The 26,308-nt window shown below is 47.5% G+C and overlaps 1 protein-coding gene across 1 annotated transcript; it reads left to right on the forward strand.

Moving 5' to 3' along the window:
- The first annotated feature begins 531 nt into the window (after positions 1-531).
- ZNF541 (zinc finger protein 541) lies at positions 532-25,738 on the forward strand. The gene is made up of 15 exons (XM_065898279.1): positions 532-838; positions 5,381-5,624; positions 7,286-9,146; positions 10,889-10,947; positions 11,154-11,313; positions 11,471-11,644; positions 12,511-12,835; positions 18,423-18,486; positions 19,102-19,244; positions 19,648-19,751; positions 20,985-21,060; positions 21,614-21,702; positions 24,954-25,094; positions 25,277-25,458; positions 25,576-25,738. Exons 1-15 carry the CDS (start codon positions 532-534, stop codon positions 25,736-25,738), a joined length of 4,092 nt encoding a protein of 1,363 aa, XP_065754351.1.
- The last annotated feature ends 570 nt before the right edge of the window (positions 25,739-26,308 follow it).

The raw sequence follows: 26,308 nt of genomic DNA on the forward strand, positions 1-26,308 counted from the left end.
CCCCCTTTTTTTTAGATTCCACGTATAAGTGATAGCATATGATATTTGTCTTTCTGTTTCTGACTTACTTCACTCAGTATGACAATCTCTAGGTCCATCCATGTTGCTGCAAATGGCATTATTTTGTTCTTTTTTATTGCTGAGTAATATTCCATTGTATATATGTACCACATCTTCTTTATCCATTCCTCCGTTGATGGACATTTAGGTTGCTTTTTCCTTACAACAATCTTATGATGGAGGTACTCTTACGCTCAATTTACAGATGAGGAAACTAGGGCTCATGGAGCTTAAGTGACTTGCCCAAGGTCATGTGGCTGTTAAGTGGCCGAGAACAAACCCCCATACAGGTGTGTTTGAATTCCAAGTCCACGCTCTATCCACCATGCATGTTGCCATCTCATAATTGTGATTTCTCCTCGTTCATTCTCAGGAATTAAACACCACCAAGAGCTCTCTCCTCCTTGACTCCTTACACGGCCTTGCTTGTCTAGAGAGTAGCTCTTGGCCGAGACCTGGTAGCAGAGAGCCATGGACCCGTGCAGCCTGGGGGACAAGGGCACCCTTCCATCTGAGATGCACCTCCCTTCGTTTCCCGAGGGCCAGGCGCTCAAATGCAGTGACACCCTCAACCAGGATCTGGGGCCCGGCTCACGAGACCTGCTGTACGACGGCCTGAGCTGCTTGGACCTAGACCCCAGCCTCCCGATGCCCGACGCGCCCAGCGAGATGCTGGAGGACAACTTGGGTGCCGCGTCCGTGTATTCAGGGAAGGACAGTGACTCCACGAAGCTGCTGCAGGAGTATGCAGATCCAGAATCGCAGACTTCCCTACAAGGTGAGGCTGTCCACCCGGGTCCCTGGCCTGGCGGGCTGTTTGAGAGTTCCTGTGGCTGATGAGGGGTTGCGTGTACCTGGAATGGTTAAGAACATTTTTCTCTTCCACGGGCGAATAGGGAACAGTCACTTTTTTCCTACTTGGAAATTGTTCCCAACTTCCTAGTCAAGGAAACTGAACACTGATCCTGGGGAATAACGTTGAGAAACTTGGATGTTTGGGGGTATCCTAATCTCGTGTGTGGTGTGGGCAGACCTTTGAGTTGATGGGACACTTTCCCATCCATCACCACATCTCAGAGGCTCCTTTCGCCTCTGAGATGTCCAGAATGACCCAGTATCCTGTCCACCTGCTCCTTGGTTGTCTAACCTACCTAAGCCTCACTGTCTCCATCTGTAAAGTGGGGGACAATAATACCCACTCTGCTTCCCCCCCAGAGTGACAGCAGTAAGAAGCAAAAGAAGAAATGAAAGTAAAAGCACTTTGCAGGCTGTGAAGCACTGGACAGATGGTAGTGGTTTTTACCAACACTGTTAGAATACCTTCCGACAGTCCATTGATGCAGTTCTAAGTCTTTCTCTTCCACAGCGGAGGAGCAAAGGGAGAACTAATGAAATACTCAAAGACCTTGGTTAAATCACCTTTTGGTTTACCTTAAGACTTCCGCCATAGGATAAATTTGATTTTTGTTTTTAACCCACTTCATGGGTTCTTGGGTAAGTTGCTTAGACGAGTTGACTAAGAGCTCTTTAATATTTATAATCACACCACATGCTTGGAAGGCCACATCCGGAACAGCCCTGCAGAACAAATGTCAATGTTAATTGGGATCAGCAGCTCAAGAAATGTCCTGCATACTCGCTAGAATGAAAAACTACTGACGCCCGCACTCCACACAATGTAGACAAGCCATTAGCCTTGTCCCCGTGTTGGAACCATGGCTAACTGTGAAATCCTAGAAACCAAGGACATCCTTGGTATCGCAGATGCTGGGCGAGGCCTGGCTACAGTAATTAAGGTTCTCAACCTGAACCACAGAAATTACCTAAAAATGCTGCTAGGGTGAGTACGTGTGCGTTTTGCTGGGCAGAGAAAGTGTGATTTTTCACCAGATTTTCATATGGGTCTGTGCCCCCCAGCGAATGTTACAAAACATTAATCTAGTTCAATTTTTCCTAATTTGTTTTAAATTTGAGGATTTTTTTTTTTTGGTTACCTTATTTTAAAAAATCCACTGAACGTTAAATTTTAACTCTTTACACTTCTCTAACTTAAATTCAGATTCATACAAATGGATATGCATATATTTTTTAATTAGAAAAGTAATACATATTTATATAGAAAACTTAGAAAATAAAGAAAAGTGATAACAAGAAAAATCCCCACCATGGCTCCCACACGCGGATTTTTAAAAAACGTAGGTGAAGCCACTAGGGTACACATGGTTTTGCAGAGATGTATTAAGTGTCTAATTCATTTGAAGTTTCTAAAACTTAGTGTGTCTGCTTTCTTATATGAAGGTAGACTATTCGGTTGTCATTGTAATGGTTATTCCATTGTATTGTCGGACCATATTCTTGCCTGATAGACTGTTATAGTGGATCTGTGAATAACTTTTCCATTAAGTTTTCTCTTGGATGAGTTCTTCGCACATATTCCTCCCTGTAGGCTTGCTGGTCGGAGAACTCACACAGTTTTAGAGCTTGTGCACATGCTTTCTGGGAAGAGCAAGTGGCTTCCCGGGCCAGTGACTCAGTGTGCCTGTTTTTCAGTGTCCCTGCCAATTTTTTTTTTTTCCTTTTTTTGCGGTACGCGGGCCTCTCACTGTTGTGGCCTCTCCCGCTGCGGAGCACAGGCTGCGGACGCGCAGGCTCAGCGACCATGGCTCACAGGCCCAGCCGCTCCACGGCATGTGGGATCTTCCTGGACCGGGGCACGAACCCGCGTCCCCTGCATGGGCAGGCGGACTCCCAACCACTGTGCCACCAGGGAAGCCCCCTGCCAATTTTTTTGAAGCCACATTTTGTTCTCTAGTTTAACAGTTGCTTTAATGAGCATTTTATTTATTTATTTATTTTTAGAGAAAAACTTCTGTTTATTTATTAGGCTGCATTGGGTCTTCGCTGCTGCGCGCGGGCTTTCTCTATTTGTGGCGAGCGGGGGCTACTCTTTGTTGCGGTGCGCGGGCTCTTCATCGCGGTGGCTTCTCGTTGCAGAGCACAGGCTCTAGGCGCACGGGCTTCAGTAGTTGTGGCACACAGGCTCAGTAGTTGTGGCTCGCAGGCTCTAGAGCGCAGGCTCAGTAGTTGTGGCGCACGGGCTTAGTTGCTTCACGGCATGTGGAATCTTCCCAGACCAGGGCTCGAACCCGTGTCCCCTGCATTGGCAGGCGGATTCTTAACCACTGCGCCACCAGGGAAGTCCTAATGAGCATTTTATTTTATTTTTTTAATTTATTTTAAATACTCATCTTTTTTTTTTTTTTAAGAATTAATTATTTATTTAGTTGCACTGGGTGTTAGTTGCGGCAGGCGGGCTCCTTAGTTGTGGCATGCGAACTCTTAGTTGCCACATGCATATGGGATCTAGTTCCCTGACCAGGGATCGAACCCGGGCCCCCTGCATTGGGAGCGCGGAGTCTTATCCACTGTGCCACCAGGGAAGTCCTCTAATGAGCATTTTAAAAGTAAGTTAGCAAGGCAAGGACTTTCCCACGTGGGAGTCCTATTTTCCCTCATTTAAATTGTTAGAATCATTCGACCCCTCGACCCAGCAGTTTTTCATATGAAGAAGATGTAGACCAGGCAGGTTAAGTGACAAATGGCCAGAGACAGAGTTGGGATGAGAGTCGAAGTTCCTTTCTGCTGTGTCTCTCAAGCTACATCTCAGCCACAGAGAATTAGCATTTGGGGTCCTTTGGTGCAATATCCACGCCCTGACCTGTTGGATTCTTGGGTCCAGCCTCTGCTGCATCCTAGATGAAGGGCAGTTTCTAAACTTGCTATCGCGTGAGGCAGTCTAATCCATCTTAAGGGGTAGAAAAATCTTCCATGATTCATCCATCCAACAGTTACTGCGTGCCTACGAGTACAAGAATGGGAATCCCAGGAGCTGGGAACACAGCAGCAAGCCTGCAGAGTTCTTAGTTCTTGTATCCACTGTCCTTACGTTTCTAGTGATTTAAAATCAGCTTCCCTATACTTTTCTTTTTGTACATCTTTTTAATATAAATTTATTTATTTTTGGCTGCGTTTGGTCTTCGTTGCTGCATGTGGGCTTTCTCTAGTTGCAGCAAGCGGGGACTACTCTTCGTTCCGGTTCATGGACTTCTCATTGAGGTGGCTTCTCTTGTTGCAGAGCACGGGCTCTGGGCGCGTTGGCTTCAGTAGATGCGGCACGCGGGCTCAGTACTTGTGGCGCATGGGCTTAGTTGCTCCGCGGCACGTTGGGATCTTCCTGGACCAGGGCTCAAACCCATGTCCCTTGCATTGGCAGGCGGACTCTTAATCACTGCGCCACCAGGGAAGTCCCTCCCTTTACCTTTTATTCATCAAATCTAGCTCTGCCCCTTGTAGCAAGACAGAAGCAATCTGCTCCCTCCTCCACATCCTGGCCCTTCAGCTACTTGAAGACATCTCCCTCTCCCACATGGACATTCCCAGCCCCTTCACCTGTTCCTCTGATGACGTGATTCGTGGAAATACCTTTTATCATTTACCCAAGGAGTACAGAAACATGGAAAATTCAGATATACAGGAAAAGGAAAATTAAGTTGATCCATGATCCTACCAATCAATCCCATTCTGTTTGTTTCTATTCAAATTTATTTTTCCCTTTTAAAGACTAGATCATTCTGTTTTTCAACAGTCCTCTTGTTAGTGGCACAGCACTTAGTGGTACAGCGTGAACATCCTTTCACATCATCGGATATTTTCCTACAGTTTTATCTTAAATGCCTGCGCCATAGACCATTGAGACCAGAATGCAGTCACCCACCTGCCCTTCTGTCAGTTATTAGGTGGTTTCTCACATTTCACCAGGAAAAACAATGCTGCAGTTAACTCACTTGCAGTTAACTGCAAGATCTCCGTTAATTTGTACAGATCTGCGTTAATTTCCTTAATTAAAAAACCCAGAGTGGAATTGGCTGGGAGAAAAGACTTAAACTTTTCTAAGATTTTGCATTGTACATTTCTGGATTGCACTTGCAAGTGTGCTGTTGATGTTACCGTCATGAAGCCCTGCCCGTCGTGTCACTCTGTCCTGGAAGCGCTCAGACTGTTGCTGTCCCTTCCCTTAGCCCCAAGTGTGGCTTCAAGATTGGGTGCTGCCCTGGAGGGGTGGCCTGACCAGGGTCCCTTCTCCCCCATACCTGGTGCTAAACCTGGTCGTCTCTGCGAGTGAAGCTGCTGAAGTTGGGGTTCTTGGCCAATTCCCTGAGTTGGACTCAGCTTCTGAAGTTGGTCCGAGGGTGGTAGAGTGCTTCCACCCGGACTCGGATGTCCCCGGATGTCATAACCTGTGCTTTCTCCCTCTGTCTAGACCTGGGGCTAGGCGTGCTCAAGGTGCCCAAAGAGGCTGACAAAGGAGGCAGGGCCACGTCTGGGAGCACAAGGAAAGGAAAGCGGCAGCACAGTTCCCCTCAGAACCCACTCCTGGACTGCAGCCTCTGTGGGAAGGTGTTCAGCAGTGCCAGTTCTCTCAGCAAGCACTACCTGACGCACAGCCAGGAAAGGAGACACGTGTGCAAAATCTGCAGCAAGGCCTTTAAGCGTCAGGACCACCTGTATGTAGGAGTCTGGTCAGGACGTCTGTTTAGGGGGCTGCTGGGGGCTGGGCGTGTTCCTGGTTCTTTTGCATCCCCTCCCATCCACCTGCACCGCTCCCCACCGTCGGGTGTCCCAGGTGTGTGCGACCTGTGCTCCTCCCACGGCCAGTGTTTGGGGGGGCAGGGCCTACACCGCCCCGGACAGCCCGCCCTCCCCAGCCTCCAAATTCACTCCAGTGAGGAGAGCGCTGCTGCGATTTGCAGACAGGACTCTTGTGCTTTAAAAACACACTCCAGAGGCAATTTTGTCACGGAGGGAGTTGGGCTAACTCTGTAGAGAAATTTTCAGAGTCCCTGGTAGGTGTCTGAGCAGGACAGATATGCACTCCATGAGGAATATATGTTGGGAGAACACCAGGGCGTGAGGGGTTCTGAAATGCCTGTTTCTAGAACATGGCAATGGAGTGTTCACTCTTTCTTTTCCTTTTTTAATTCCCCCTTTTTTTAACTCGATTTTTTTTTTTTAACTTGACTTTAAAAAGCAAGCTCAGTATAAGAGTTAGGAGCAGAATTCTGTTTGTTCTTCATGTCTTAAAAATGATAAGCTTTCCTTGCTGCTGAGGGAAGAGAGACAGACTTTCAAACCAAGAGACTTGTAAGTGGGAGAGGACGATCCCTTGCATTTTTACAGCTCGCTCAGCCTTTACTGAGGGCTTCGATGAATCCTGCTTTCATTTTATCCTCTCCCCTCTCCCCATTAAGGATGGGAAATGATTTACTCCTGTCACAAGCTGGTAACAGTTGGGGCTAGGAAGTGGGTCTCCGGATCCCCTCTCTGCTGCTTCCCTCAGGTGGAGGCCAACGGTCCACATTTGGGAAAGGGTTTTATTATTTATTGGGCCACGTTGATTAGAACCATCCGGAGTAGGATTGTTGGGAACCCAGAGGGTGACTTACCCATTTGTTTATATTTATAATATATTAATGTAGATATAAGTATGATGTAAATATAATAACATACTTGCATTCTTTTATATTTGCAGAAATTATAGGCAAATTTGGCTTTTTTTTTTTTTTTTTTTTTTTGCTGTGGGGCTCCCAGGTAGCTGTCTAGAGGAATCCTATGGGAAGGCAAAGACTCCTTTGTTCAAGGAAGGATCATCCCCAAGTTAGCATTTCCTCAAGTGCGTTCTCAGAACTCTGGTTCTCTGGTTCTTGGGGATGCTAAAAGGGGCTATTTAAAAAGATGGTTTTGTGGGCAAATAAGTTTGAGAGGCATGGAAATTTAAACAGATATCTCTTTATCTACTCTGTGGCTTTTCAGTTTGCTACTATGAACCTACAAGAAGTAAACAGTGTTTTTTCAAAACTTATTTGCCAGCTGAGCCCAAGTCCTCAGGGAGCAACTCTGGAGACTAGTGTTCCTTAGGAACCCACTTTGGGGAACTCTGACTTGGCTCCCACTGATTTTTTTAAATCTCAGATTAGGGGTTTGCTTAAGGGTGAGGTAAAGAGCTCCCCCTTCCAGATGGCTTTGACTGTAGCAGGGGTCTTTCCTCATGGGGTCTGAGCACAGTTTCTGAGTTGCGATGCTGCTGCCCCCTGGGGACATGCCTGGGTTCCTGCAGTGGGTGACCCACGCCGAGACACCCGCTAACTTCCTCCTCATGTGATTCCAGGACGGGGCACATGCTCACCCACCAGAAGACCAAGCCCTTTGTGTGCACTGAGCAGGGCTGCAGCAAGAGCTACTGCGACTACCGCTCCCTGCGCCGGCACTACGAGGTCCAGCACGGCCTGTGCATCCTCAAGGAGGCCCCCCCGGAGGAGGAGGCCTGCAGGAACTCACCCCACGCGCACGAGGTGGCCAGCCAGCCCGCACCCGCAAGCCTGTGGTCCCTGGTGCCCCCGGAAGCCCCATCCCCCAGCTCCCTGTTGCCCAACCGAGACCTCCTGCGCTGTATCATGAGCAGCATCGTCCAGCAGAAGATCCCTCCTTCCGGGCCAGCCCCGGGAGGGCCTGCAGACAGCGGCGAAGGGAGGAACGCGGCCTGTTCCTGCCTGCCCTCGTCAGGGTCCTCCTTCTGCAGCCCAGCCAGCACCCCGGCGGCCCCAGGAGCCCTGGGCACTGAGGTTCCCGAGGAGCCCCGGCCCCCACGGAAGGAGCCTGCGACGGACGTGTTAACAGCCGTCCACTCGCGGGCAGCGGAGAACAGCGGCCCTGACCCAGCCGAGCCGGAGCTGCCGCTGCTCGAGCCCCCATCATCCCTGGAGGGCTGGCCCGAGGGCGCTCCCCTGCCCACCTGCCTGCCTCTGTTCCGTGGCCAGACTGTCCCCACCAGTTCCCAGCCATTAAGCCACAGTTTCCAGTGGCTCCGAAACCTGTCAGGCTGCCCTAAGAGCAAAGGAAACAGTATGTTTGTTGTCCACAAGCCCTCTGCAGTGCTGTCCCAGGAGGGCTCCGAGCCTGGCCCCAGGCTCAGCAGTGACTCCCCTGCGGGGGAACCCTCACCCAGTCCGGAGGACACGCCACCCTTCCCTCACACGCTCCTGAAGGCACCGGAGGAAGCCTCGGGTGACCCCAGATATGCCAGCACCAGCGGGGAAGACGACTCCTCGGCTTCCAAGAAGAGCAAGTTTGACTGCAACTCCTTCTCGTGGCAGAACCCTGGTGAGTCTGGCCCCCAGGACGGCCCGAAGTCCAGCGGCCTCCCGTCGGATGCCACGCCGCTCTTGCGGCAGCTGTTCCTGAAGTCTCAGGAGTCTCTGGTGAGCCACGAGCAGATGCAGGTGTTCCAGATGATCACCAAGTCCCAGCGGATCTTCTCCCACACCCAGGTGACCGCCGCCTCCTCCCAGCTTCCCACGCCCGACGGCAAGCAAGTTGCCCTGAAGTCACTGCAGGGGCCATGGCCACAGCAGCCCCCACCTATGGCGCCCACTGTTGACTCTCTCCATGCTGGCCCCGTGAACCCTGAGCCAGAGGGATCCCTAGCCTGCAGGAGAAAATCCACACCCGCTTTCCCCACAGAGGCCTCCCCCAGCAGCGTGAGCCAGGATACAAAGGGAAGACCAAAAGTGGCTGCCGCTCCACCTGCCCTCACAGCGTCGTCCCTGGACCCCCCTGGGGACCCAGACATCTCCTCTCTGGCCAAGCAGTTGAGATCCTCGAAAGGGACCTTGGACCTGGGGGACATCTTCTCCCCCGGGGGCCTGCGTCAGACCCAGTTAGGAGGGGAGGAGCCATCCAGAGCCCGCCTCCCAGGGAAGCAGGCCCAGGCTGAGAGTGGCATGGCTTCCGGGGCCACGAAAGGTGAAAAGGGCCCAGCCTGCTCGCGGGGCGGAGGCTACAGGCTCTCCTCTGGCAACTCCAGGGCCCAGCGGTTTTCAGGCTTCCGGAAGGAGAAGGTGAAAATGGATATGCGCTGTGCGGCTTCTCCAAGCCAGGTAGCCATGGCTTCCTTCTCGTCGTCGGCCGGGCCTCCAACGGATCCCCCCTGGGACTCCAAGTCCAAGCTGACGATATTCAACAGGATCCAGGTACCAGGGCCCTCTCACGGGACCTGACCATGCAGGAGGCAGAGTCTCGTCCTTACCTGTTTCCACGTTTCTAACTTGTCCAGGCACTGTATTTGACCTCAGCAAATCCTCAGATGCAGTTTGTTTACAGAGGGGGGAATGAAGGTCCAGAGAAGTGATGGTTCCTCCCATCACCCTCCGCCCTGCAACACACACACACAAAACAGAACAGGGCTTTAGAGTTGTCAGAGACACTTTGTGTCATGTTTCTTCACTAAACTTTTTCTATTTGCTTTCTTTCTGCCTTTCGCTTCCTTTTGGATTTGCCTCCTTCACTTCTTCTGAGAATGTAAAGGCAGAGCTCCTTTGCCCTTGATATTCATACGTGAAATGCTGTGTCTTTTCTGGTTGTGAATCACAGGTCCACAAGTCCGACTTGGCCCCTGCTGCAGGCCTGGCGCCAGTCTGCCCTTGTGGAGCAGCTTGGGTCCTCCCACATCGTGCCCACGAGGTCCTGGGCACAGAGAGCTCGGCCACTTCTCTTCGTGATGTTCCGAGGTCCAGCATCCTTCCTGTCACACCACAGCTACCTCCTCCTCTTTTTTTTTTTTTTTAACAGCTTTAATATTCACGTACCATCTAATTCACCATTTTGAAGTGTACCATCCAATGGTTTTTAGTATGTTTACAAGGCAATGCACCCATCGCCACTCTTTGCCAAAACGCTTTCATCACCGCAAAAAGAAACCCCACACCCTTGGTTGTCACCCGCAATCTCTCCATCCCTCCCAGCCCCTGGCAAGCATGAATCTACCTTCTGTCTCCATGGATTTGCCTATTCTGGACCCTTCACGTGATTGGAATCATAACGCTACATGGCCTTTTGTGTCTTTTGCTTCTTTCACTTAACAGGATGGTCTCAAAGTTCATCTGTGTTGAAGCATGGATCAGAACTTCATTCCTTTTTATTGCTAAGTAATTTGTCCATTGTATGGATACACCATATTTTATTTATCCATTCATCAGCTGATAGATATTTGGGTTGTTTTCACTTCTTGTCCATTGTGATAAGATTATTGTTTAGACATATGTTTTCATTTCTCTTGGGAAATACCGAGGAGGGGAATTGCTGGGCTATAGGGTAATTCTATTTGAGGAAGTGCCAGACTTTTCAAAAAGCTGTGCTGTTTTATATTCCTACCCAGAGTGTATGAGGCCTCCAGTTTCTCTGCATCCTCACCAACACTTGTTATTGTCCAGTTGGTTCTTTTTATTACAGCCACCTTAGTGGGTGGGAAATGATAATCTTATTATGGTTTAATTTGCATTTCCCCGATGGCTAATAATCCTGAGCATCTTTTAATTTGTTTATTGGCCATTTGTATATCCTCTTTGGATAAGTGTCTATTCAGAGTCTTTGCCCATTTTTAAATTGGGTTGTGTTTTTATTATTGAGCTGTGAGAGTTCATTACGTATTATAGATACATAAATATACATAATCCCTTATCAGATACATGATTTGCAACTTTTTTCTCTTATTCTGTCTTTTCACTTCTTGATGATGTCCTTTGAAGCACAGAAGTTGTAAGTTTTGATGAAGTCCAATACGTTCTGTCTTTTGTTTGGTTTTGGAGTCATCCAAGAAACCACTGCCTACTCCAGGGTCACCAAGAATTACACCTGTGTTTTCTTCCAAGTCTTACAGTTTTCACTCTTGCATCTCATTTCTGATATGTTGGCTCAGATATATTTTCATCTTCAGGGTGGAAATATCTACCGGCTCCCCGACCCGATGAAGGAGGAGAACATGGCAGGTGGCTGGTAAGTTCAGAAGCCCCTCGGGAGTCCTCTGGTGGCTTTGATGTGCTGGCTCTGGGGGAGCGAGCTCTGGATGCTTCACTCCTGAAGGGGCGAGCACCAGGCCACGGAGAATCGGGAGCATCATCTCCATTTCTTAGGGTTCGTCCAGAGCTGTCAGAGGATCAGTGTTTGGGGACGGAGTCCCATTCTCCCTTTTTTCCCCACAGTAACCAGCACAATGGCGGTCCCACAGACTGGGCAGAGCCAAGGAGCACTTACGTCTGCAAGAATTGCAGCCAGATGTTTTATACAGAGAAAGGGCTGAGCAGCCACATGTGTTTTCACAGCGACCAGTGGCCGTCACCTCGAGGGAAGCAGGAGCCGCAGGTGAAGGGGCGCGAAGCTGCCATTCATCTCAGGATGGAGCCGTCCTCCTGCGGGGAGCCTGGCTGGGGGCCAGGAGTCAGGGCTCTGCTGTTCTGGAGGGGCCCCTTGCTCCCTACCTATTGTGTCTCTTAAAGGGCTGGCTCTTCTCTGTGTGTAGGTGTGTGGCATGGAGTTTTGCAAGCCACCAAGACAGGTGCTGAGGCCGGAGGGGGACAGGCAGAGTCCCCCGGGAGCCAGGAAGTCCTTGGACAACATGACCGCAGCCCCTTTGGTGGTCCCTGTGTCGGTGCCTGTGGCTCCAGCGAACCATCCCCCGGGGAGCAAGGTGGGTGCACTTCCTTCCAGCTGTTGTGAGAAAAGCCCCCAAATCCTGACTCCAGAAGAGCTTGGTTTGCGTGTTCATTCATCCATTCAACCTCCAGTGAACTTCTTTTGTGTCTGGCCCTGTGCTGGGCAGGGCTGGGGACACTGCAGTGACCACAACAGGCTTGCCCCCGTCTCCTGGGGCTCCCAGCCCAGCGGAGTAGAGAGACCCATCCCCGGACACTGACGACCCAGAACGGGCCGGGCTGGGAGAGGGAGCTTTGGGAGCCCCGGGGGCACCAGAGACCCTGCCTGAGGAAGCGGGTGTTGCAGCTGAGAGCTGGAGGATGAGGAGGGGTAAGATGGGCAGAGAGGAGGGGAGATTGCGTGGAGGTAAGAGAGAGTGTAGCAAGCTCAAGCCATCGTCTCTTCAGCCTGTGCTGGAAGACCCCACCTGGAGAAGTTCATGCTGGACTCGGGGACGGGGTGCATGGAGCCCACTGTTTGTCTCGCAGGAGCTGCTGTCATTTTGAGGAGAACAGGTTTTCCTTTTGTCATGCTGTTGCATCCGTCTGGCCCCCACACTTTAAGTGCCAGTCACTTTTAACAACGGACATGAGTTTCCAAAATGGTCTGAGTGAGGGCCTCTCCTTGGGGGGTGTGGGTGCCTGAGAAGGCTCCAGCGTCAGATGTCGCCCGGCTTAGGGTCTGGAGTCTGGCTCAGGCGTGGTGGCCCTGCCCGGCTTCCTGCGCTGAGGACTCTGGGCACGGCCATGCTGGGTGTGCGTCTGGCTGGTCAGTACCCTTTCCCACTCTCAGGCCATCTTGAGGACTGAGCTCTGGGGCCGGTGGCCTCAGGTGACCCCTGTGGTTCTGAAGTCTCTTCTCCTCCAGGGACAGGAGAAGGACGGGGAAGAGAGAGACAGCAAGGAGAGCAGGCAACACAGGAAGCGGAAGAAGCTCCCCCGGCCCAAGGCACTGCTTATCCCTCCTCCGCCCTCCACGTCTGGGGAGCCGGGCCCGGGAGGATGCCACCAGAGCTGCCTGCGCTCACCCGTGTTCCTGGTGGACCGCCTCCTGAAGGGACTGTCCCAGTGCCCTCCCTACACGCCGCCCCCAATGCTCAGCCCCATCCGGGAGGGCTCTGGGCTGTATTTCAACACTCTCTGTTCCACATCTGCTCAGGCCCGTCCCGACAGGCTCATCAGCGCCATGCTTGGTGAGTGAGGTTGATCGCCCCACGACAGGCCTGCGGGGGGCCAGACCCCCGCCCCCTGTAGAATTTGGTCCAGCCATTCTTTCTGGCCTACGCCTGGGTCTGGTCTGGGGGTCCCGTTGCTGTTCGGAACTATCCCAGGACCATCTGGGACCAGCAGCCTTCTAGGTGCTTATAATTTTGTAGCCAGAAAGAAAATAGACGCCATTTAGCCTAACCACCCTTCTGCCTGCCCTTTCGAGTAATTTTTTAAACAGCTTTATTGAGATATAATTCACACGCCATATGAATCACCCATTTAAAGTGTACAGTGTTTTTTTTTAGTGTATTCTTAGGATTGTACACCCATCCCACAACCTAATTCTAGAGCATTTTCATCACCCCAGAAGATTATATCCACGAACGGTTACACACAGGCCCTGTAGCCCCCAACTCCTCAGCCCTGGGCAACCACCAGTCTACCAACCTACTTTTTCTATGGGTCTCCCTATTCTGGACATTTCATATAATTGGAATCATACAATATGTGATATTCTGTGTCTAGTTTGTTCACTTAGAATAATGTTTTCAAGGTTCATCCATGTTGTAGTATGCATCAGTGCTTCATTTCTTTTCATGGATGAATGATATTCCATTCTCTGGATAGACGACATTTTATTTATCCATTCATCAGTTGACGAGCATTTGGGTTGTTTTCGTCCCTTGGCTATTGCAAATAGTGCTGTCAAGAACATTTATGTATAAGTTTTTGTTGGACATAAGTCCTCATTTCTCTTGGGTATATACCTCAGAGTGGAATTGCTGGGTCAAAGGGTAACTATGTTTAACCGTTTAAGGAACTGCCAGACTGTTTTCCAAAATGGCCGGGTCATTTTAAATTTCCACCAGCATTGTATGAAAGTTCCAGTTTCTCCACATCCTTGCTAACACTTCTTATCTGTCTTTTTTATTATAACCATCCTAGTGGGTGTAAAGTGGTAGCTCATTGTGGGGTTTTATTTTGTTTGTTTGTTTGTTTTGCGGTACGCGGGCCTCTCACTGTTGTGGCCTCTCCCGTTGCGGAGCACAGGCTCCGGAGGCGCAGGCTCAGCGGCCATGGCTCACGGGCGCAGCCGCTCCGCGGCATGTGGGATCTTCCCGGACCAGGGCACGAACCCGCGTCCCCTACATCGGCAGGCAGACTCTCAACCACTGCACCACCAGGGAAACCCTGTCTTGGTACCTTTATGGAAAATCAGTTGACCATAAATGATTTGAGATTTTTCTTCTTTTTTAATACAGACATTTTACAGCTATAGATTTCCTTCTGAACATTGCTTTAGCTACATTTTGTAAGTTTTAGTATGTTGTGTTTTTATATTCATTCAGCTAAAGTCTTTTCTAATTTATCATTCCACTTCTTGTTTAATACACTGATTATTAAGGAATGTATTGCTTAATTTTCACATATTTGTGAATTTTCCAAATTGCTGCCTTTTATTGATTTGTAATCTAATTCTCTTGTGGTCAGAGAACATACTTTGTTTCTTTTTAAATTTAATTTATTCAATTTATTTTTATTTTTTTGGCTGTGCTGTGCGGTTTGCAGGATTTCCGTTCCCCCACCAGGGACCAAACCCATGCCCCCTGCAGTGGAAGCATGGAGTCCTAACGACTGGACCGCCAGGGAATTCCCTTAAATTTATTTTAAAATCTAAAATTTATTGAGGCATGTTATATGGGCTAGAATACGGTCTGTCTTGAAGAATGTTCCATGTGAATTTGAGAAGAATGTATTCTACTGATGTTTGGTGGAATGCTGTATTTTGTCTGTTTTGTCTAGTTAGTTTCAATTTCCTTGTTCATCTTCTGCCTAGTTGCCCTATCCACTGTTGAAAGTATTGAAATCTCCAACTATTATTTTTTAATGGTTTATTTCATCCTTCAGTTCTGTCGTTTGTTGCTTCGTGTATTTTGGGGCTCTGTTTTTAGGTGTGTATATGTTTGTAATTGTCACATCTTCCTTATGGCTTGACCTTTTATTATTATGATGTGATTGTGATATCATTTGACATTATTACAATAATTTTATCATTATCTCTAGTAATATTTTTTGTTTTAAAGTCTAGTGTGCCTGACATTAGTATAGCCATTCCATTCTCTTTTATGGTTGTTGTTTGCTTGGTATATATTTTTCTCTTCTTTTACTTTCAGCCTATTTGTGTCTTTGAAAATAAAGCATGTTACCTATAGACACCATTAGTTGGATCATGTGTTTTTTTTATCCAGTCTTACAAACTCTGCGTTTTGATTGGTTTGTTTAATCCATTCTTGTTTAATGTTATATTGATATGGTTGGATTTACATCTGCCATTTTGCTTTTTATTTTCTATATATTACATGTCTTTTTCTCCCTCTGTTCCTCCTTTCCTGCTTTCTTTGGTATTAAGTGAGTATTTTCTAGTGTAATATTTTAATTCCTTAATTTTTCACTTTTTCTTAGTCATTTCTTAGTGGTTGCTCTAGGACTTAAAATATATGTCTTATCAGAATCTGTTAGGATGTGTAATAACTCATTAACAATGAAATATAGAAACACTGCTCCTATCTAGCTCTATTCCTTCTAACTCTTTTGCTATTATATATGTGAGAGACCCAGTAATACCTTACTGGTCATGTTTACTACTTTATATAATTTTATTTCGTGTAAAAACCTGAGAGAATAAAGGAAAGCAAGCATGATTTATAGAGGTTGTTATATTAACCTTCTTATTTACCATTTCTGATCTCTTCATTTATTCTTGTGGAGTTACTGTCTGAGGTGATATTCCTTTACTCCAATGCAGCTGTGCTCCTTGTGCAGTTACTGTCACATATATTATATTTCTATATGTTACAGGCCCACAATACATATTGTTTTATGCAGTTGTTTTTTAAGGCACTTAAGAAAAGAAATATGCAATCATACTGATTTTTATAGTTACCCAGATTTACTAGCGCTTCGCTTTTTTTTTTTTTTGGTTTGAATTCAAGTTACCATCTGATGTCATTTGCTTTCAATCTGAAGAACTTTCTTTAGTATTTATTTTTATTAGGGATATATAATTCACATACCATACAATTCATCCCTTTAAAGTATATAATTTAATGGTTTTTAGTATATTCACAGAGCTGTGCAACCATCACTACCATCAGTTTTCAGAAATTTTCATCATCCCCAAAAGAAGCCCTGTACTTATTAGCAGTCCCTCCTTTCCATCCTCCTCACCCCCAGCCGTGGGTAACGACTAATCTACTTTGTCTCTATCGATTTGGCTATTTTGCATATTTCATATGAGTGGAATCATACAGTATGTGGTCCTTTATGAATGCCTCCTTTTAGTTAGCATGATGTTTTTAGGTTTCATCCATGTTGCAGTATGTATCAGTACTTTGTTCCTTTTTGCGGCTGAATAATATTTCACCTTTAATATTTCTTGTAAGACAGGTCTGCCAGCAACAGATATTCTCAGTTTTTATTTATCTGGGACTGTCTTTATTTTACCTTCATTTTTGAAAGATAATTTGCTGAATATAAGATACTTGGTTGACCCTTTTTTACTTTCAGTAATTTGAATATATTATCCCATTGCCTTGTGACCTACATCGTTTCTGTTAAGAAGTTAGCTGTTAATCTTACTGTAGTGCCCTTGTATGTAACAAATTGTTTTTCCCTTTTTACTTTCAAGATCTTGTCTTTATTTTTGCTTTCAACATTTTGCTTATGTTATGTCTGGATGTAGAGCTCTTTGTGTTTAATCTTTCTTGGAGTTTATAGAGTTTGCTGGATATACATACTGTTTTTCATCAAATTTGGGAAATTTTCAGCCATTAATACTTTAAATATTCTGTCCCTTTCTCCCCTCTTTCTGGTACTCCCACTACATATATATTGTTGCATTTAATGACATCTCACATTTCTCTGAGGCTCTCTTCACTTTCCTACATTTTTTTCTCTCTGTTCTTCAGATTTCATAGTCTCCATTGTTCTAGCTTCAGGTTTGCTGTTCGTTTCTTCTGCCAGCTCAGATCTACTCTTGAGCCTTATTTTGGTTATTGTACTTTTTTAATCCCAGAATTATTTCCATTTGGTTCTTTTTTTTTTTTTTTTGGCTGCATCGCACAGCATTCAGGATCTTAGTTCCTCGACTAGGGATCGAACCCGTGCCCCCTGCCGTGGAAGCGTGGAGTCTTAACCACTGGACCGCCAGGGAAGTCCACGTTTGTTTCTTTTTAAAAAATAATTTCCATCTCTTAATGGCATTTTCTCTTTGATGAGAAATTTTTATTTTATCTTACTTTAATTCTTTAAGCATGGGAGCCGGGGGAAGAAGCCCCCATCTCCTTGGCTGCATCTACCTGGGTAGAACTTCCATTACAAAGAGCTGGGGGCTCGGTGGGTGAGGGAGTGGGCCATGGCTCCAGTGACACAGACTCTCACTGATCTTACCAAGGTTTAGTAGATTTTCCTGAATGAGTATTTCTTAAAATGCTGTATGCCTTTAGGACAACTTGCAGAGACTTTAGCTTACTGTTTTTTTTTTTTTTTTAATGATTTTCATCAGTAAATTTGTTGTCTTGCCGAGTTCCTTACTCTACTTTTTCAGAAGTCTTATCCCCCTTCCATGCAATCTTTTTATTTTATTTTATTGTGATGTGAACAGTTAACCTGAGATCTACCCTTTTAACAAATATTTAAGTATGCAGTACAGTATTGTTGACTATAGGTACAATGTTATACGGCAGATTTCTAGAGCTTGCTTAATTGAAACTTTATGCCCATTGATGAGTAACCTCCCATTTCCCACTCCCCCAACCCCTGGTTACCCCTATTCCACTCTTTGATTATATCGATGTGAATTCAACTACTTTAGATACGTTATATAAGTGGAGTCACGCAGTATTTCTCTTTCTGTGACTGGCTTGTTTCCCTTAGTATAATGTCCTCAGTGGTCATCCATGTTGTTGCATATTGCAGAATTTCCTTTTTTTAAGGCTAATTGGTATTTCATTGTATGTTTATGTCACATTTCCTTTACGTGCTCATCTGTCAATGGACATTTTAGGTTGTCTCCACATCTTGGCTATTGTGAATAGTGCTGGAGTGAACATGGGAGTGCAGATATCCTTCTGAGGTCTTGACTGTGGTTCTCTTGGATGAATACCCAGAAGTGGGTTTGCTGCAGGATATGCTGGTTCTACTTTTAACTTTTGAGGAAACTCCATACCATGCAATCTATTTTTTCCTAATTTTTAATTTTGTATTGGAGTATAGTTGATTTACAATGTTGTGTTAGTTTCAGGTATACAGCAAAGTGATTTCGTTATACATAGTCACATATCTATTCTTTTTTAGATTCTTTTCCCATATAGGTTCTTACAGAGCATTGAGTAGAGTTCCCTGTGCTATACAGTAGGTCCTTGTTGATGATCTATTCTATATACAGTAGTATGTGTATACCATGCAATCTTGAAGAGCCTGCTTTTAGCTGCTCTGGAAAGGCAGGCAGAAAGGGCCTCGTGGGGCAGTTCTAGCCAGTCCTCTTGAGGCTCTTCTTTGGGTGTTTTCCAGATCACGTGGACGGCTCTTTTGGCATCTGTGTGGTGAAGGACAACACCAAGATCAGCACTGAACCGTGAGTTGGAACAGACTTAGAACCTGAGGGTCCTTCCAAAGTGGGGATGCTTTTACCCTCCTTGCATTCCAGTGTCGGTTTTTCCCAAGGGAGCCTTCATCACGGGAAAGTCAGGTCTACATCCAGAGCCTCTCTAGGAGAGAAGTGGTGGATTTTTCCAGGTGTTTCTCCAATATTCCTTCTGTCCAGACATACCATAGTTGGATCTCTGTGGACAGAATGCCCAGCACCCTGGGGTTCTAGGTAGCATTGGTGATGTCACAATGAGATACTCTTTTATAGCCATGTACTGTGGCTAGATGGATGTTACCTTGGATGTAGAAGCAGACCAGGTATCAGCACATACCTCCTCTGTCCTACCCCAAACGCCTGAGGCCAGAAATCTGGCAATGAAGCGAACTGGAGGAAGGAAGAGAGTATCCCGCAAGAGGTCTGTGGAATACCTGTGCGCGTCTATTGGGGTGATGGGCACTCCCGGTGTCTGAGAGATGGCCGAAGCGTTCCACAGAGCAGGGCTGTGGCCTGAGAGCAGGGCTCACCGCACATCTCTCTTTTATTTCCCATCTTGGTCACACACATATGTCTTGTATGTCCGTGTGTGTGGCCTCATTTCAGACACATCAACATTGGAAGCCGGTTTCAGGCTGAGATCCCAGAGCTCCAGGACAGATCATTGGCTGCAAGTGACGAGCATGTAGCTTCTCTGGTCTGGAAGCCATGGGGAGATGTGATGACCAACCCAGAAACGCAGGATAGAGGTGGCTGAGACTTCCGGGCCAGGTTCCCAAGGGCCCTCCTCCATCTCCAAGGGGTTTCTCCTCCCAGTTCTCACCTTGACCAAGAAGCAGTGACCCCCGGGCGGCGGTGGGGTGGGCAGAGCTGGCCTTCGGTGCAGTACTGCTTTGCTGTGCTGCAGTCCCTTGCGCCACCTCTCCTCTCACCCAGTAGCTGGCCAGGCCATCGAGAGCAGGTGCCAGGAGCAGGGTTTCTGCCCGTCCTCCTTGTCCCTCCTTCCCTCAGCCTGCTTTTAACAGAGAGGTGAGGGAGATGGTGACAGGGCCCCCCGCGCCCTCTGTGCTGTCGGGGAGGTTTCCTCTCTGGCACTTGCTGACCCTCTGTGTCTCCTCTCCTTCCCGCTGCCGGGCTGCCTGCTGGAAACAGTGACCGAGCTCTGCAACGTGGCCTGCTCCAGCGTGATGCCGGGCGGGGGCACCAACCTGGAGCTCGCTCTGCACTGCCTGCATGAAGCCCAGGGCAACATCCAGGTGAGGCGTAGGCGAGGGTGGGCTCAGAGGAGCTGTGGGAAGCTCCCTGCTCTCTTAGGGCCAGGGGCTCTAGGCGCAAGACACGTGCCTTCTACTTGGGGCTTTGCAGCTCACGAGAACCAAAGGCTGGCCACCCACCCTTCTCCCTGGTCGCTTTGGGACTGGTGGTGTCCTTGTGAATGTAGGGGAAATGCACACACACGGGCTCAATCAGTTGTTTATCTGGGGTGACAGCAGAGCACCAGGGTTCCTCCAGCGTTAGCTCATCTCAGCGGCACTGGGGACGGGGTGCCTAGCAGAAGCAACTCAGGGCCTGCATTAATCTGGTTTATTTACTGAACTTTAACTTTTTGATTAAAAATGGTGTGTGAAAACCTCTGATGCAACAGAAATGCCTCTGCCTCCTCCAAGGACCCTCCTCACGATCCTGAAGTTTAGCAAAGAAAGAAGTCCAACTCTGTGTAGTGGGAGAAGAAGTCACGTCACCCGAGTTGGAGCCCCAAGAGTCAGGGCTCTATGGTGCTTTTTCTCAAGCTGAGATGCAGTGGCTGGCACGTGGTGGGTGCTCAGTAGAGCAATCAGCACATATTTACTGGGTCCTCCTGATACCTGGTGGTGTCATGGTATCAGGCTGGGGCCAGCTCAGGGGCCCGTTCTGCGTGTAATGCTCTGCTGCCTCCATCTTGAAATTCTTAATCGTTTTTGAACACAGGGCCCCGTGTCTCCACTTCGCGCTGGGTGCTGCAAATTGCATAGCTGGTCCTGACCGGGGTTACGCTGTTGAGCAAGACAGATGCCCTCTCTTTGCAGGGCTTACATTTTAGGAGAGTGAACACATGAAATACATTTTTTAAAAGTGATAGATAATGCTTAGTGCTATGAGGACCATAAAATGGGGTAGGGCAGGGGCAGTGCCACTCCAAATGCTGCTCCTTGAAGAAATAAGGAGCTTGTGCCAGAATAAGTCCACACACTGTTTCCTTCAAGTAAATCTTGCTATGAAAAAGGTAACGTCCGCTGCACACAACAGTACGCTTAGTGCTGTAGGCAATGTGTCCCAAGTGGTTCACAGCTGGTGGCCAGTCCACAGACCGACCACACTTTGAGTCGCCCTGGGTAGGGGTGGCTTTGGGGAGGGCTGCACATATTTTCTGAATGAATGAAAGAATGAAGGCGGGCATCTACCTCACCTTCCCTCCCTCAGAGAGTTGCCCGCCACTCCTCTCGTTCCAGGTTGCCCTGGAGACCCTCTTACTGAAAGGACCCCAGAAGCCACCGACTCACCCTCTCGCCGACTATCACTACACAGGTAACTGGAGCGTGGCTGCCCGCGTGGTTTTGGCCTGGCTGAGGCCCCTGCGAGCCAGTCAGTTTCCATGGCAAGCTCTGCCTCCAGGAGTTCTCTTGGGGCCTGCACCTGCCCTCCCAGAAGGGCCCATCCTCTCTGGGGGACTCGGTGGGTGCTGTTCTCTAGTTGGATCCAACCTTCCCCTTTCCACTGGTTCCCTCGTGAGCTCTGCCTGGCCAGAAGGGGGGTGCCAGGTTGGGGCGGCTCAGGTTCCGCAGCTGAGCACGCCAGCCCTGGAGTCAGGCAATCTGGGGCCCACGCCTGCACTTGGCAAGTCTCTTAACCAGCGGAAGCCTCAAGTTGCTGCACCCGTCAAGTGGGGAAGGTCATAGCCCCTACCTGCTACGGTTTTTGTGAGGATTGTGTGAGGTAAAGCAAGTAAGGGGCTTAGCAGAAATCTTGGCATATAATTGGCGCTCGGTGGCCTGAAAAAGGAGGGGAGTCTGCACTTCAGCCGTGGCTGCGGTCCCAGAAGGAGAAACATCCTTCCTCCTCTTGGCTGTTTCTCCAATAGGTTCGGACATCTGGACCTCCACAGAGAAGAGGCTCTTTAAGAAGGCGTTCTGTGCCCACAAGAAGGACTTCTACTTGATACACAAGACGGTAAGGCGAACATGGCAGGCTGGTGTAGACAAGGCTCCCTCACACGGCCGAGGCGCTAAAACTGCAGGGCCTGTCAGGGGCGATACTCTGCTCATGCTGTAAACAGTTGACAACTAAAATGCCATTGCTTTGAACAACCCCAAACAGTACAGAAATGAATCCCATGTTCAAAATAAAGCCCTCCAGGCCCCTCCCCACAATCCTACTTCTGATTGATAACCTGACAGGCATTTACTGCCCATATGGATTTTACACACCTGTATGCACTTTCTCAAAAAAGGATGAGATCATATATTTAATATCCTGCCGATTATTTTGCTCTTTTTTTTAACTTGATGTACGCAAAATTGCACATAAAGTGTAAGATTTAATGTTTTTGACATATTTATACACTTGTAAGACCATCACCATGATCAAGATAATGAAAATATCTGTCACCCCCAAAAGTTCCCTCCTGCCCCTTTGCAACCCTTCCTTCCTGCTACCCGGGTCCCTAGTCAACTCTTGTCTACTTTCTGTCACTATAAATTAGTTTGCATTTTCTAGAGGTTTATATAAATGCAATAATCATACAGCATGTGATCTTCTTTGTCTGGCTTCTTACACTCAACATAATGATTTTGAGATTCATCCATGTTGTCGTGTGTACCCATAGTTCATCCCTTTATTGCTGAGGAGTATACCATTGTATGGATGGACCACCGTTCATTTAACCATCCACCTGTTGGCGGTTTCCAGTTACTGATGACTACACATAAAGCTGCTCTGAACATTCACGTACAAGTCTTTGTACGGACATGTACTGGGTTCTTTTTTTTTTTGCGGGGATGAGGGTGGGATTATAAATACCTAGGAGGGTAATGAGGGTAACTTATAGTAGATGTATGTTTAACTTTTTAAGAAACTGCCAAACTGTTTTCCAAAGTGGCTATACCACTTCCCATTCCCACCAGCAGGTTGTGAAAGGTTCAGTTGCTCCACACCCTCGTCAACACTTGGTATGCTCAGTCTCTTTAATTTTAGCCATTCTAATGAGTGTACAGTAGCATCTGACTCCCATTTTTCTAATGACTAATGATGCTGAGCATCTTTGTGTTTTTTTGCTATATGTGCACCTTCTCTGGTGAGCTGTGTGTTCATATCTTTTGCCTATGTTTTTATTGGAGTGACTGTTTTTATTGAGTTGTAGGAGTTCTTATTTTGTTCTGAACACCAGTCCTTTATCCAGATATATGCTTTGGAAATATTTTCTCCCAATATGCAATTTGTCAGTCTCCTAACAGTGTCTTTTGAAGAAAAGTTTTTAATTTTGATTAAGGATAACTTATTAGTTTCTCTTTTATAGACTGTGCTTTTCGTGTTGTATCTAAGAAATCTTTGCCTAACCCAAAGTCACAAAGATTTTCCCCTATGTTTTCTTCTGGAGGTTTTATAGTTTTAGGTTTTATTTCTAGATTTATGATCCATTTTAAGTTTATTTTTGTATGGGGTACGAGGTGAGTTCATTTTTTGCATATGGATATTTATTGTTCCAATACCTTTTGTTGGAAAGATCATACTTTCTCCACTCAGTTGCTTTTGTACCTTTGTTAAATATCAGTTGGCCACATATATATGCATCTACTTCTGGGCTCTGTATTCTGTTCCATTGATCTGTTTGTCTTTTATTAAGTTCTTCCCATACTGTCTTTATTACTGTAGCTTTATTCTAAGTCTTGAAATCAGAAAATGTTAGTCCTTCCACTTTGTTATTCTTTTTCAAAGTTATTTTTTGTACTCTAGATCCTTTTTATTTCCCTATGAATTTTAGAAATAACTTGTCAATTTCAAAATTAAAATTCCTGCCAGGAACTTGATTGGTACTGTTTTTGACTCTATAGGTCAACTGGGGAGAGTTGTTATCTTAACAATATTGAGTCTTCTGACTCGTGGACACGGTATATCTCTCTATCTAAATCTTTAATTTTTCAGCAATGTTTTAAAGTTTATAGTGTACAGTTGTTGCATATTTTTTGTCAGATTTATTCCTAAGTACTTCTGTTTTTTATGATGTTATAAAGAGTTCTTTTTTATTTCAGTTTCCAATGGTTTGTTGCTAGTATGTATAGAAATAAAATTGATTTTTATATGGATCTTGTGTTCTGAAGTGTTGCCAAGCTAACTTACTAGTTTTGGTAACTTTTTTGTGGATTCCACTGGATTTTCTACAGAGACAGTCATATCATCTGCAAATAAAGACACTTTTATTTCTTCCTTTCCAACCTGGATGCCTTTACTTTTTTTCTTGCCTTGTTGCACTCTAGAACCACCAGTACAGTATTGAGTAGAAGTGGTAAGAGTGGAAATCCTTGTCTTGTTCATGATATTTGAGGGAAAACCACTCCACCGTTAGCTGTAGGGATTTTGTAGGTATCATTTATCAGGTTGAAGAGAAGTTCCTTCTATTCCTATTTTGCTGAGAGTTTACATCAGCAATGGACATTGGATTGTATCAAATGCTTTTTCTGCACCTATCTAGATGCTCATATGATTTCTCTTTTTTAAGTTTAATATGATGAATTACATTGATTTTAGATTGTTAAACCAACCTCACATTTCTGGGATGAGCTCCACTTAGTCATGGTATATTGTCCTTTATATATAGAGAGAGAGAGTTGGATTCTATTCCCTAAAGTTTTGTTTAAAATTTTTCATCTATGTTCATGAGGGACATTGGTCTGTAGCTTTCTTTCCTTGTAATATCTTTGTCTGGCTTTGGTGTCAGAGAAATGTTGAACTTAAGGAATGAGTTGCGAAGTATTCCTTCCTCTTCAGTTTTTTGGAGGGCTCTGCCCAGCTGTCGCGTAAGGCTATGAGGTATCCACCACGTAAGGACACTCTGCTTTAATTAGTCCCAGTCGGTAGACATGTGGCTCCACATGATGTCACAGTGGGCGTCCTCGCGTGGACCTTTGTGTGCGTTTTCCTGGAGAGAAGCGCTCCTGGGCCAGCCTTGTTGCTCAGAGCGTGCAGAGCTTAGGTGGTGTTGACTCTGGTGGCTTCTCTCTGAACTCCTTCATCCCCGGGAGGACTTTGTGATTCTCTGTCCCCTGTAGCAGAGGAGCATACCAAGCCGTAGGGGAGAGACGTTTCAGGAGGGCTTTCAAAACGTGGCAGCTGGCCCCATGGGGAGGGGATTTAGGGCGTCAAGGCCATACTCACTGCTGCTCCTGAGGCACTGTCCTTAGCCGGCTTCTGTCTTCCTCCACTAGGTCCAGACAAAAAGTGTAGCCCAGTGTGTTGAATATTACTACATCTGGAAAAAAATGATGAAGTCTGACTGCGGCCGAGCCCCAGTGCCGGAAAAGAGGGCCAAGAGAGAGCCGGATGAAGCAGACAGGACCGAAGCGAAGGTAGAGGGTCTCGGGGTAGGGCTTCTGGAGTTCAGTGCGGATCTGGATGCCCAGTGCCCATCCAAGATGGGCGGGGGTGGGGGGGTTGCACCCCACGACGTTTGTGCTCTGGACACCTGCTTCTCCCTTAGAAGGGCGGCAGGGCGGTCAGCACCCTTTCATCATGTCTGCCCCCTCTGCAGGTCACTCGTAGCCCTCGGGATAGACCCCGCCACCGTCCAATCCCCGAATTAAAGACAAAGACTGAGAGTTGCAGGAGGGAGTCCACCCTCAACTCCAGCCCAAATGCCAGCTCGAAACGGACCCCTGAGCTGCCGGGGAGCAGGGAGGGCCAAGGCTTCTTTCCCTGCCGGGAGTGTGAGAGGTACCGCCCTTTCCCTGGATGCTCCCACGCCGCCTGCCCTCAGCCCCCTGGGCCCCCCCCCTCAGGACTACCCGCCTCCCCCTGCTCTGACCCCTGTGTCCTCTGGTGCCTCCTCAGGGTGTTTGACAAGATCAAGAGTCGAAATGCCCACATGAAGCGGCACCGGCTTCAGGACCACGTGGAGCCCATCGTCAGGGCAAAGTGGCCCGTGGAGCCCTTCCAGCTGGAGGAGGGGGAGGAGGGCGAGCTAGGGGCTGGCATCAGCCCTCTGCAGCGGTGATTCTGCGCGGGCAGCCAGTTGGGACGGGCACCTCCAGCCCTGTCACGTCTCCTTCAGCCACTCCAAGGCACCCCTCTGCCTCCCTGGCCCCGTCACTGTCCCCACCGGGCAGCCCAGCTTGCAGACATGAAAGCCATTAGGCCACGAGCAGGCAGGGGACGCACAGTCATCTGACCGCTGTGAAGGCCCTGTCAGCTGTGCCAGAGGCTCTGTTCTCTTTAGGTTAATAGTCTCTCACCTTCTTTCAGTTCCACTCCTTCCAGAGCAGAGAGGCTTGGGGAGGGAAAGGTTAGATCTGGGTAGTTCTTCAATCTTAGCCTCAGTTTCGGGCTTTGGTTACATTTGTTAGATAAGGCCAAGATGTAGAGAATCAGTGGGAAATACCTTCAGATCTTCACCGTGTTGGGGCCCCTTACCGGGGGCTTCTCTGCCTTCGAATTCTGTCCCTAGTCTTGCCATGACTTGTACATTGTTTTTTTTGTACTGTCGACTTGTAAATCTTATTAAATTGGGTTCTTAAGCAGCTGTCTTATGGCTTCCCTGCCTGTTGATCCAGCAAAGGCTTTTGAG

The sequence above is a fragment of the Phocoena phocoena genome, chromosome 20 (genome assembly GCF_963924675.1).
Source record: "Phocoena phocoena chromosome 20, mPhoPho1.1, whole genome shotgun sequence".
Taxonomy (NCBI): Eukaryota; Metazoa; Chordata; class Mammalia; order Artiodactyla; family Phocoenidae; genus Phocoena; species Phocoena phocoena.